Below are 13909 nucleotides of genomic sequence, written 5' to 3'. Positions count from 1 at the left end.
GACTAAGAATTCTATTTCACAATATCAATTCATGTATTTATTGACCATTTATCTACATTCAATGCATTATATGAATGCAGAACAACCAACTCAATCCTGATTTCTGAAAATAAGTACTACGAATAATTGCTAAGGGCAGACTTTTCTCAAGACTACTACAGCTGCTAAAAATAAATATTATTTCTATAATCAATGTGTGTGTATAATCAAACAGACATTGCAATGAAGTCTTTCTATCCTTACAAAAACTTTGAAAACATCAGTTTCATAGCTGCAAAGTTTAGAATAAATAAAAATGAGTTCTGCGCATTAAATAAGATCATGTGAATTAGTGAGTTGGGTAGATATTTGTAATGATTCCCTCCTCAAAAACTAAATCAAGCTTCCTCAAGGATCATCTCAAAACCCAAAACTAAATATGGACTCCTAGGGAAACCTGGAGGGACTCTTCAGTTCATGGGAGGGTTCAAGCTCTCCAAAAGATAAAGCCGGTATGGTGCTTCACCTATTGAAATGCTAAAGGATAAAAAGAACAAGGGCTTACAATAATCTGAGAAAAGGTTCATCTTTCCAAAAATTAAACACGTTGACTTAAGTAGGGTAAATATTCGAACTTCCTGACAGTCTAAAAAAAGCCCAATATGATGGGTTTTTTTCCTTCTGGCACACAAAAACACACAAAGTATTATCACCAAAGGATACACAATAAAGGTAACAGAACAAAAACAAATAAAGATCTCAAACAGGCCAGGCGTGGTGGCTTAAGCCTGTAATCCCTGCACTTTGGGAGGCCAAGGCGGGGAGACCATGAGGTCAGGAGTTCAAGACCAGCCTGGCCAGCATGGCGAAACCCAGTCTCTACTAAAAATACAAAAAAACTTAGCCGGGCATGTTGGCACGTGCCTATAATCCCAGCTACTCGGGAGGCTGAGGCAGGAGAATCTCTTGAACCCGGGAGGCAGAGGTTGCAGTAAGCCGAGATCACGCCACTGCACTCCAGCCTGGGCGACAAAGCAAGACTCCATCTCAAAGAAAAAAAAAAAAGATCTCAAACAAAGAAGAGTAAATAATATTAGGAGTGTACTAACAATGTAAGATTTCCAATTATTTTTGGTAAGCAGATGATAATGGCATGGATAAAGGATAAAAAAAAGATTCTTGCTATTAATAAAATGTCAGAGAAAATCTTAGCATATAACTCGAAATCTAAGTTAAGTAAAGCCCAGGAATCTGAGGAATGATCAGTGCTACAAAATGTAAAAGGTAATCTCATCTGAGAGGAATCCAGGTGTTAAAGCAGAGGGCAGTTCTACCACTATACCACAACTAAGTTTAAACATGGCTAACAGAGACTTCTAGTTCAATGTGGTTGACTAAGCACGTAAGTTTATTATCTTCTTCTAGATTCTTACATTAAAATTACTATAAGGGAGGAAATCAAACACAACTATATAAAACAGGAGTAGAGTCATCAGCAAGAAAATGATTTCAACACACATTTCTAGAGAAGTAAATAAAAAGTTTCAATTTAGAGTGTACACAAAAGAACCTAACAGCTGAGGAGGACCTAATCTACCAAGTAGAGCCTCAAAGAGATCGGGACTTGAAAATGCCAGATATGGCAGAGGGCAGAAATGCAACTTTGACAAATAAAAATAAAATAATTCAAGAAAAGATCCTTACTAATTCTAAAGAATGTACTTTAGGCAGACGGAAAATGATCCGATGTGGAAGGCTGAAGACATGAGAAGAAATAAAAATTTGTATAAATATGAATGTATCAGATCCAGGAAGTAGGCTGGGTATGGTGGCTCACGCCTGTAATCCCAGCACTTTGGAAGACCAGGGTGGGAGGACTGCTTGAGTCTAGGAGTCCAAGACCAGCCTGGGCAATACAATGAGTGAAACTACATCTCTACAAAAAATTTTTTTTAAATTAGTCAGACATAGTGATGAGCACCTGTAGTCTCAGCTACTTGGGGGGCTAACATAGGAGGATCCCTTGAGCTCAGGAGGTTGAGGCTGCAGTGAGCTGTGATGGCACCACTGTACTCCAGTCTGGGCCACAGAGTAGGACCCTGTCTCAAAACAAAAACAAAGAAGCAGAAGAGATAACAACTAGATAGGCAAGTAGATATACTGTCTTTAAGCCTCAATACAGCTCCTGAGTACAAATTTCACCTTTCCCAAAACTGGATTCCTAGACACCTAGGAGTAAGAAATATTCTGGCTAGTTCCTCAATGAGGTCTTCAGTACAAAGAATGATGAAATATCCTAAAAAGAAGAAAAGTGAAAGCTAAGAAATCACTCACAAAAGAGCAGGTGACAGAGTAAGAGATGACAAAAGTCCTTGAAGAAAGACGATAGAGACTGAGAGGGAAGGGGAGGGATATACCGTTATTGTGCTAAGAATTCGTATTAGGCCAGGCGCAGTGACTCATGCCTATAATCCCAGCATTTTTGGGAAGCCGAGGTGGGTGGATCACGAGGTCAGGAGTTCAAGGCCAGCCTGGCCAACATGGTGAAACCTTGTCTTTACTAAAAATACAAAAAATTAGCAGGTGTGGTGGCGGGCCCCTGTAATCCCAGCTACTCGGGAGGCCAAGGCAGGAGAATCACTTGAACCCGGGAGGCAGAGGTTGCAGTGAGATGAGATCACGCCATTGCACTCCAGTCCAGGTGACAGTGTGAGGCTCCATTTTAAAAAAATAGTAATAATTCATATTTAGGCCAGGCATTGTGGCTCAAACCTGTAATCCCAGCACTTTCAGAGGCCAAGGTGGGATGGATCACTTGAGCACAGGAGTTCAAGACCAGGTGGGGCAACATAATGAGACATCATCTCCACGAAAACATTTTAAAATGAGGCAGGAAGATTGCTTGAGCATAGGAGGTTGCGGCTGCAATGAGCCATGATCGCACCACTGCACTCACGCCTGGGGGACAGAGCAAGACCCTGACTCGAAAACCACAAAAAGAATTCACATTTAAATACCACACAAGAATATGTACTTTTGTACCAGATTTATCAGAATTTGAATACTAGTTTCAATCTTACCAGTTGTATCATCTTATATAAGTTACTTAATCTGTCACCTATAAAATGAAAAACAATAGCTCGTCTGGGATTTACTGTGAAATGTTTCATATTCAAATAACTACTAGAAAAAAATACAGAAAAGCTATACACTGTCACTAGCATAGGATTCCAATTACAATTCAAAATTAAAGGTGCCCTTTTGCAAGAATTTCAGGTTACTTAACCTGGAATTAGATAGCAGGGGGAAAAAAGAATTTTAGGTTGACACGTAAGAGTAAGAAAAAGAAAAACTTAAGATAGACATGATAAAACCAATCTATGTCCTGTGTAACAACTCTGAATAATCGACATAAACCTGCTCATTTAAGAAAAAGAAGTGTTCTTAATGGTAACTATAACCTCTAAGTAATGGAAGAAGTGAAGTGGCACTAAAAGGCAAGAATTAATTTGCATCATGTATCCCCATTTTATATTATTTAAAAATTGGCTCATCTATTCATAGATTTTATCCACAAATTCTCCTAGGAAAACCTTGCCAAGTAGTTAAGCTCTTAGAGTCAAACATTATCCAATGTTTGCTTTGTGACTTGGTTAACTATATGAAGAAGACCCCAAATATTTACCTTTTAAAAGAGAAAACATATATTGACGAAAGACCTTAACACCTATATAAAAGAATGAGAAAGTGACTACCTTCTGTAAGTTTCATGTGCTTATTACCTCAACCTCACCTACACAGGTATTCTCATGTTCAAATTTAAGTTCAGAACAACTGAAGGCAAATATGACCTTTGGATTTTCTTAACATTATTTCCCTCTATCCTCGCAAATAACTGTAGCCTGACAATAACTGACCTTTTTATTTTTGTAGAGACAAGGTCTCACTATGCTGCCCAGGCTGGTCTCAATCCCTTGGCTTCAAGTTATCTTGCCACCTTAGCCTCCCAAAGTGCTAGGATTACAGACCTGAGCCAAGAATCCTGGCCCTATAATTGACTTTATCATTTTTACTGTCTTGTTATTCATGCTCTCCCCATACCTATGAATGTAAGAACTAGTCTTCTATAAATGCAGTGATGACGGGGAACTGGCCCAATTCTCAGGAAGACAAATTAGAACCAAAATACTGCCACATATAATACAAAGTAAATTGGCCACACAGATAATTCAAAGCTGACGTTTCAATTCCTCACCTCTTTTTTTTCACTACAATCTCCATATAGCTACCTTCTACATACATGAAGTTTCTGACTCAATGACTACATTTAACTACTTCATTCTTTGGCCCACTACCTAGAAATTCATTTTTGCCTTCTAACAAATCTACGAGAATCTCCTTCATTTATTGGATTTGAACAACATAATTAGCTGACATTTATTAAACACCTGTGACATGACCAAAGATTTTTACACAGTAGACAATTTAACCTTAACAGTGCTTTTCTTTGTTTTTTTGCGGGGTAGACAGAGTTTCGCTCTTGTTGCCCAGGCTGGAGTGCACCACAACCTCCGCCTGCCTCAGCCTCCTGAGTAGCAGGAATTATAGGCATGCGCCACCACACCCAGCTAAATTTGTATTTTTAGTAGAGACAGGGTTTCTCCATGTTGGTCAGGCTGGTCTTGAACTCCCTACCTCAGGTGATCCACCTGCCTCGGCCTCCCAAAGTGCTGGGATTACAGGTGTGAGCCACCGTGCCCAGCCCAACAGTGCTTTTCTCATTATAATTTTTGTGGTCATCCTCACCTCACAAATGAATAAATTCAATCAGATTAAGAAATCTGCCCAAAATCTAAATAATCAATAAGCAAAAGATCTAATGTTAGAGCCACATCTGATTCTGAACTCAATACTCTCCCACTATTATCTTAATGAAGCAAATGGAAATTGTTCCCGTGGCAGGTTTTCAAAATGCTTACCAATCCAACTCCAATAGTAAACCTACACTGAATGGTTGGGATAAGAGGCTTGCAAGTCTGCACTATACCAAGTGACGTCAAGAGTCATCATCACATTGATGCCAGTTAATAATTTAGTTTCCTATTATTTTGACAGAAGAAGCAAATTTAATGTATAAACAAAAGCATGTAGCCAAGTGAAGGGTAATTATTAATCAAGTTTTCTTTTTGTTTCTTTCTTTGGAGAAAGGGTCTTGCTCTGCTGCCCAGGCTGAAGTGCAGTGGCACAATCATAGCTCACTGCAACCTGGAAATCTTGGGCTCAAGCAATCCTCCCACCTCAGCTTCCCAAGTAGCTAAGACTACAGGCGCACAAAACCACGTCCAGTTTATTTATTTTTTACTTTTTTGTAGAGACAAGGGTCTCTTCTGTGCGAGCTCCCGGCCTCAAGTGACCCCTGCATCCTATGCTCCAAAAATGCTGGGATTACAGGCATGAGCCACTGCACCCAGTAAGCTTGCCAATTAATTTGAAGAGAAAACTTGACACTAAGTTTTGATCACTAAGACAATAGTATATACACAGACCAAATGCAAAGACTCTATAACACAGCAATTTCAACAAATTCCTATTATGAACACTAATTTCAATACCAAAAAAATATGTTAAAGATCATTTTTATAACAATTGGTGCTGTTTGAATTTTGTTGGTTTTTAATGTTTGTTTGTTTGGAGATGCAGTGTCTCTTTGTCGCCCAGGCTGGAGTGCAGTGGCGCGATCTTGGCTCACTGCAACCTCTGCCTCCCCGGTTCAAGCAAATTCTTGTGCCTCAGCCTCCCAAGTAGCTGGGATTACAGGCACACAGCACCATGCCCAGCTAATTTTTGTATTTTTAGTAGAAACAGGTTTCACCATGTTGGCCAGGCTGGTCTTGAACTCCTGACTTCTGATGATCAGCCCACCTTGGCCTCCCAAAGTGCTGGGATTACAGGCACGAGCAACCACACCCAGCTGATTAACATCTTTATTAACAAATCTATTTCGGTTTATAATACTATGAGTTTTAGTCAAATGAGTTTCACTAACTGTGATAACTTATATCAACACCAATCGATATGGTATTTCCCTTTAATGGGGGCTCTCAACATTGTTCATATAAAGAACATGCTTAAAGATACGCACTTCACAAATATCAACAATTTCCATGGTGAACAAGTAATTCAGACCAAATAAAATGTACTTGGGTCAAGCTGTATCAAGCTGTCTCCTCGAATCCTATTAATTTTCCCTTTTCAACCTTGAACACATGTTGCACTACTTTTTTCTTAAAACACTATAATTTTAACAACTGTTTTCATGTAAGACAGATACTCAAAAGTCATTTCAACATACAAAGCAATTCATCAACAGAATACTGTCAAAAAAATTCAATGAAGAATTTTCCCTTCCCTTAATTCTGTTTATCAAAGTTCCTATTAATAAAATCAATCCCGTTGGCTTTCATCATAATTTACCTCACTGAATGCAATGATGTCAACCTGTATGCTTGTGGCAAATATTGGAATTATCTAGAAAACAACCCATTTATATTAACTGGTCACTAATTTGCCTCGATTTAGAATGCTCAACGAACCAAAAGAACTCTGAGCAATGAACCTTTATGTTCTTAAGTAGCATATCAAATATGAGCTAAAATCAAGAAAGCTCATCAAATACCAAGGAGCTGAAAAAAATATATAAATGCTGAGTTGGAAGAAGACCATGCTTAAGCTAATTACTAGTCACTGAAATTTCTCATTATTTAATATCTTAAGTAAATGTTAAGCCCTGCCAATAATATGTTGCTGACATAGTCACTGACACAAAAACAGTCCTCCCTAGAACTTCTGAAAACACACGATCAGTAGCCACTAACTTTTTTATTATTTTTATTTTTTGAGACGGAGTTTCACTCTTTGTTGCTCAGGCTAGAGTGCAATGGCGTGACCTCGGCTCACTGCAACTTCTGCCTCCCAGGTTCAAGCAATTCTCCTGCCTCAGCCTCCCGAGTAGCTGGATTACAGCCATGCGCCACCACATCCGGCTAATTCTTTATATTTAGTAGAGACAGGGTTTCTCCATGTTGGTCAGGTTGGTCTCGAACTACCAACCTCAGGTGATACGCCCGCCCTGGCCTCCCAAAGTGCTAGGATTACAGGAATGAGCCATTGTGCCTGGTCGCCACTAATTATTAATGCAACTCAACTCAATTGCACACTAACACTTGAACATACACTTTCTTCCTCACTCACCAAAGAAATCAAACAATTGTATTATTTTTAAATTCTCACAGGCAGCTTGAATTCCTGTTTTACTTTTAAATTATTAAGAGCATGGAGATGGAATATTTAATAACCATTAATTTCACGTAACAAACCGCTACAATCCTGGTTAAGATAAAAACACTACTGAAGTCACAGATATAAGCTGCAAGAAGGTGTTTCCAGTAAAGCCAACTAGGTTCTAAGCAGAATTCAATTTATGTAGTTATATTACAAATGGCTTAATTACCTTCCCCGCAGGGTATCCCTCAAATTGGGGCATCATGTTTAAGTCTGCCAGTTTTTGATCTACAAAATTATAGTTTCAGGGACAAATTGCTTTTTCTTTTTATAAATATTATATTTTTGTTAGTAAATTTTTACTTACCTGGAAGGAAGTAGCACTAGAAAAGTTCTATTGAAGTCTTTCCTAAAATTCTCTTGTCTTCCTCAGGAACATAGCTATTTTAAGTGTTGCAATAGGGAAAACAATACTTGGGAACCCAGGGGGGAAAGTGAGAGAGGAATAGTAAAGTGTGATACAATGAGAGTTTCATTGTATTCCTATGGGAAGTACTGGGAATTTAACAATTAACCATTCCACAATTAACCATTTTCTTTTTTTGTTTATGCAGACACATTTTCTTAGTTTACCTAAACACAGTAAAGAGTACATCTTCCTTTTGAACATCTTTTCAACTAGTACTCAAAATCCTTAGACCAACCCTGAAACAGTAGAACCAAAATCTTTATATTAATACATTTTACTCTCATTATTTTCAAATATGTCTTTGTCTCTAAATCATTTCTAAGATTATTAAATCAACCCAGGATCAGTACCAATAGTATCTATAGTTTTATATGACAAACGCTCACTGGCATTCTTGACTTTTTAAATTTACTTTCATTCTAATCAAATCCAAATTATTCCTAACTTCTTAGAGATTCTATTTAACACCTTCCAGGTGGTTCTATATTCTTATGCAATCAGTTGTTCCCAGAAAAACTGAATAATAAGGAAACATACCTAAGAGAGGAGCTTGGGAGATTTTTTTGGTTGGGTATGTGTGTGTCTGGGCGTGTAGGCCTGGGGAGAGTGGTAGAAATACTAATTTGCAATACAGAAAAAACAATGCCATTCACATGGTTCTAACAAAAGTGTCTGACCACCCCCACCCCCACCCTCAAAAAGCCCTTAAATAAAGAGGGAGATCAAAAGAAAACAAAATAATTCCCGAATTTCACCTCATACATACAATACAGCACAGGAAGTGGCAAAGTTTAAAATAATGCCTTTACTGTTAGGACTAGTATGCTGTCATAAGCCACAATCCTTTTGTTTTAGTGAGTTGATTTTCAATAGAAAAATACAAATGAACATGTGTTTAAGTTCCAACATGGATTGAGCACCTCTGAATTTAGTATCAAATAATTAAATTTATTTTTCAGATGTCAAATCTTAGTATTATAAAATTTTCCATTATTTTAAACTTCACTTGAATCTTTAAAAAGCTGTCTAAATCGTACTATATGAGTTCAGTTTAATCTTCTGTAAAATTCTATCAAATTGAACTGTCAGCAGTCTTTTAAAAAAAAATGGGGGCTGGGTTATTACTAGAAGAACTCTCATTAAGCTTTGAAAATCAGAAATCAGAGACAAGTAATTTCAAATATAGACTAGCTCCACAAGCAAATTTATACAATTATCTGTGACAGTCTACACATATATGTGTGTATATATATATATAACCATTTTCATAGGTAAAAATATTAACTTCATGTCACACTATGATCAGAAGTACTTTCACAGTTAACTTTGAACAACTAAAAATTAATTTAAACTCAGTTTTTGTTTCTTTACATTATCCAGCTGCTCTCAAAATTGTTTCAATTCATTACACTATTACCATTTAAGTCATATTCAAGTTGAGTATGTTTAATGATACTAGCATGTGCAAATCAACTACTTCAAATCAAACTCTTCTATTCCAAAACTCCTTTTTAAAGATGAATGTTACCTTTTTTGTAGCTAAGTACATCAAATACAAATATTTTAAAAAGAAAGTTTTATTCTAGCCTGCTCTCTATTTTAAAAAACGCAAAAAGTGAAACCTATAAATATCAACATTTTTGTGCCCCTCAAATATAGATAAAAAATTACTTACCCCACACACCTGCAGCTAAAGATTTATTGTGGTTTGGTTCTCTCTCATATTCAGGATTTAAAGATGGCTGGAAGAAAGTTGGAATAAACATTTCACATTTTAAAAATAAATCCTTTGAAAGCAATCTCAGAATCATACATGTTGTAACTGATGAATCAAATATGACCAACTCTTAGCTACAGGTTGAATAACCCTAATCTGAAAAGCTATAAAATCTGAAACTTTTTGAGTGCCAGTGTAACGCTCTGTCTACTCATCGAAGCACTTGGATTTTGGATTTTCAGAAAAAGGATGCTGAACTACTAAATGTAAAATCCGAAAAAATCCAAAATCCAAAACACTTCTGGTCCCAAGCATTTCAGATAAAGGACATTGAGCCTGTATTAAAGATGAATTACTCATAAACCTTACTCTCAGCTTACTCTGCTAGCCATTAAAATAGTTACTATCTATACTAATTGCTGGTCAGAGAAAACAAGAGTGTGTTTAAGTTTCATTATCCATAACTAAGAAAAAAATCAGGATTAAAAAACAGGCTACTCTGCCTATGGAGTAGTCATTCTCTTATTCCTTTACTTTCTTAATAAACTTGCTTTCATTTAAAACAAAACAAAGAAAAACTCAAGAGAATGTCTTTGCATCAATCTAAGAAATAATCCCTCCTTACCATAAGGTTGAGATCAGAGAAGAGGAAAATCAGACTAATTTTTTAAAAAATAATTTAATCTTTTTTGTTGTTGTTGTTTTGTTTTTTGAGATACAGTGTTGCTCTATCACCCAGGCTGGAGTGAAGTGGTATGATCTCAGCTCACTGGAACCTCCGTCTCCAGGGTTCAAGTGATTCTCCTGTCTCAGTCTCCCAAGTAGCTGGGATTCCAGGTGAGCAGCACCATGACCAGCTAATTTTTGTATTTTTAGTAGAGATGGAGTTTCACCATGTTGGCCAGGCTGATCTCGAACTCTTGGCCTCAAGTGATCCACCTGCCTCAGCCTCCCAAAGTGCTGGGATTACAGGAGTGAGACATCACATCTGGACTAATAATAATTTTAACTTTTTAATAAAAACTCTGTAAATAATGGGTCTTGCTATGTTGCCCAGGTTGGTCTCAAAATTCGTGGCCTCACTTGAACCTCCCACTTCAGCCTCCCAAAGTGCTGGGAAAACAGGCATAAGCCACTGAACCCAGCCTCCAATTCTTAAAGTTGTCATCACTAGTTAACACACTCACTATCAAAGCCAAGTTCAAATCTGTATTTCAACAAGTGATGTTCAGGATTATTAAAAACAAAAGTGAGATAAGCATTGAATGAGTACTCTAAAGCTAATGTTGGTAGATGCATTTATCCTCTAAAATCCTAAATTTCCAGTATTCTTTCAGGTATTTTTCATATTCCTAGCACACAAACTGCCTTATTTAAAGAAGGTACTTAATATATATTAAATAAAATGAATTTTAATATAAATATTTTAATCACCTAAAAAAATGAATGATTACTAACATTGTACTGAGATTACTGTAAAGCAAATATGCATGCATATCACCATGATTCCTTCAGAGATACAAACTAAGCAGAATTAAGATTTTGGCAGTGATTACGTGTGCATAGCATCTTTAAAGTATACTATTAGAAATAATACTCTGCCAAATCTAGGATTATCATAGTCAATGACAACCACATCTTGAGAATGGGGGTGGGATATGACAGTACTATTACCATTCCCAGAGTTTGTTTATACAGTTGATCCTTGAACAACACAGGTTTCAACTATGCAAATCCACTTATATCTAGATTTTCTTCCATCTGTGCCACCTGAGACAGCAAGACCAACTCCTTCTCTTCCTCTTCAGCCAACTCAACATGAAGACAAGAATCAAGACCTTTATGATGACCCACTTCCACTTAATCAATAGTAAATATATTTCCTCTTATGACTTTAGTAGCAGTTTTTCTCTAGCTTATTGTAAGAATACAGTATACAATACATATACAAAATATGTGTTAACTGTTTATATTATCATCAAGAGTTTGGTCAGCAGTAGGCTACTAGTAGTTAAGTTTTTGGGGGAGTCAAAAGTTATAAGCAAATTTGACATCAAGGGGGGATCAGTACTACTAACCTCTGTGTTATTCAAGGGTCAACTATACTGTAAAATTTCAATGTTATGATTATTAAGTGGAAAAAACAGATCACCAACATGAGAATACAGAGTAATTACAAAGTTACTTGGTAACAGGACCTAAGAGTAATCTTTTATTTTTCTATTTCCCTCACCACTCCCTGCCCTAAATTCAATCTATCAAAGTTTTCCTCTTACTGAAACCTTCCATCCAAAATACTTCCATATGATATCCAAAAACTATTTTCATTTATCTCAACTACCCAGTTCAAGCCATCATTTTCTCCTGAACTATTCTCTTTTGCTATAACCCGTTCAAGACCTAAGAAGTGTAAAAACTAACATCGCATCACATGACTCCTCTCTAAACAAGCTTCTCATTAACCTTGTAATTAAACCAAAATTCTGTACTTGACCTGCAAAAATTCCATTTGATTTAAATCCTTTCCTCTCTCTCTAACCTTGTCTAATACTAACTACTCTTTACCCATACTAGCCTAACTTTTATCCCTTAAACATAACAAGATTGGCTGGGTATGATGACTCATGCCTATGTTAGAAATGCTTGTTCTTTGGTGCCATAAAGAAATAGCACTTGAACATAAATTTAATTTCCTCAGCAAGGAAATTTTTACTTTCTGCAGAAAGGGTACACTCGCCAGCAGTTTTGCCACGAGAGTACACCGAACAAAGGAGACAGAGTCATTTATAACTTGACACATCTACTTTACTGCTGTGTCCAGTTTCTACTGGCTGAAACAGGACTTCATATTCTGTATTTGTCCTGATTGGCTAGCAACTTAAAACTTTTTAAAAGTTTTTAAACTTTTTAAAAGAGGCAAAGGCAGAGGAGAACAAAGGAAGGAGGAAGTAACTTCTGGAATGCTGAGAAAGGTAAAAACACCTCCAAATAAGGAAGAACAGGCTATGACTTAACGCCTGCTTGGACTAGTATAAGTATGCCAAGGCAAATATTTAGGCTAAATTGTAGGAGCTAAGAACATAAAGTACATTGATTTATTACGGCTAGCAGATAAATTAAGAATGTTAGCACAAGTGTTTGAATAAATTCTGCTTCTAAGAGAAGTTACTAATTATTCTTAATTAGACAAGGAAGAAAGTCTCTTTGAAGAACCTCTACTTTACTTTTTACACCTATAATCCCAGCCCTTCGGGAGGCTGAGGTCGGAGGATTACTTGAGGCCAGAAGTTCAAGACCAACCAGGCCAACATAGTAAGCTGGGTGTGGTGGTGTGCATCTGTAGTCCTAGAGCTAGCTACTCAAGAGGCTGAGACAAAAGAGGACTGCCTGAGCCCAGAAGTTTGAAGATGCAGTGAGATATGACTGGGCAACTGCACTCCAGTCTAGGCAAAAGAGTAAGGCCCTGTCTCAATACCACCACCAACCCCCACCCTGATACACATGAACATGAAAAAAATAAGATAAACCAAGGATGATCGCATCTTGGCATGAGCTCTCCCTCTCTTCCTTTGTCTTAACAAAAGTTCGCTCCTTATCAAGTATGTCCCAAATTAAATGTCACTTCCTATCTAAATTCACTACAAAATATTACTTGCTTAGAGAACACAAACTTGGTAAGAGTAAGGGCTTTGCCTATCTCAATCCAGTACGTATTGTGTGTGCCAAGAACACCAGCTGACTCAGTGACTCATATATACTGAATAAGAATTGACAATGAATATATAAAAAAGTAAAGTACAAATTCTACCTAGCTTTTAAATTATCAAGAATGAATCAAAAGAACTAGATAAATGTGACTGTACACTAGGTCAGTTTTTCTGTAATTTAAGAAATACAGTATTTTGGCCGGGCGCAGTGGCTCACACCTGTAATCCCAGCACTTTGGGAGGCGAGGCAGGCGGATTACCTGAGGTCAAGAGTTCAAACCAGCCTGGCCAACGTGGTGAAACCCAGTCTCTACAAAAATATAAAAATTAGCCGGGCCTGGTGGTGGGTGCCTGTAATCCCAGCTACTGGGAAGGCTGAGGCAGGAGAATCACTTAAAATAGCACTTATAGAAGCTTCATTTGTATAAAAGTTATAAAAAACTTACAAAATCCTCAGCTTCAAACTGTTTACGTTCTCTCTTGTCCTCTTTCCTCCCGGTTTCATTGTCAGGTATGTTGTTTTCATGCAGTCCTTGGCTTTTTCCAGAATGGAAAATACTGCTACGAGAACGGGAACTTCCACCATGGTATCCACCTCGATGATTTATGTTTTCTGTACCATTTCTTCCATGCGTACGCCATCCATTTTTTTCTTTCCTTCCAAAGTTACCTTTATTTGATAATAGTAAAGTAATATAAATTAAAAGAAGAGAGTTAGGCTTAAAAATCGAATCACATCAAAACATTCTTTAAAAA

General features: G+C 37.1%; 1 protein-coding gene across 20 annotated transcripts in view; it reads right to left on the bottom strand.

Moving 5' to 3' along the window:
• Nucleotides 1–13909, bottom strand: part of GPBP1 (GC-rich promoter binding protein 1) — an 86973-nt gene that overhangs the window by 17917 nt on the left and 55147 nt on the right. For 9 of the 20 annotated variants that reach the window (XM_078004751.1, XM_015140088.3, XM_078004760.1 and 6 more), the window contains 3 exons: nucleotides 13600–13823; nucleotides 9405–9471; nucleotides 8267–8326 (listed from right to left, as the gene is read on the bottom strand). In XM_078004751.1, the coding sequence (XP_077860877.1) occupies nucleotides 8267–8326; nucleotides 9405–9471; nucleotides 13600–13823 (351 nt within the window). Of the gene's footprint in view, nucleotides 1–1960; nucleotides 2147–2396; nucleotides 2540–8266; nucleotides 8327–9404; nucleotides 9472–13599; nucleotides 13824–13909 lie in introns of those variants that run through there. The other 11 variants (XM_078004755.1, XM_078004752.1, XM_078004759.1 and 8 more) reach the window with 3 other exon arrangements.

This window comes from Macaca mulatta, chromosome 6, assembly GCF_049350105.2.
Source record: "Macaca mulatta isolate MMU2019108-1 chromosome 6, T2T-MMU8v2.0, whole genome shotgun sequence".
In the NCBI taxonomy this organism is placed as follows: Eukaryota; Metazoa; Chordata; class Mammalia; order Primates; family Cercopithecidae; genus Macaca; species Macaca mulatta.
This window is presented reverse-complemented; position numbering and strand designations above follow the sequence as displayed.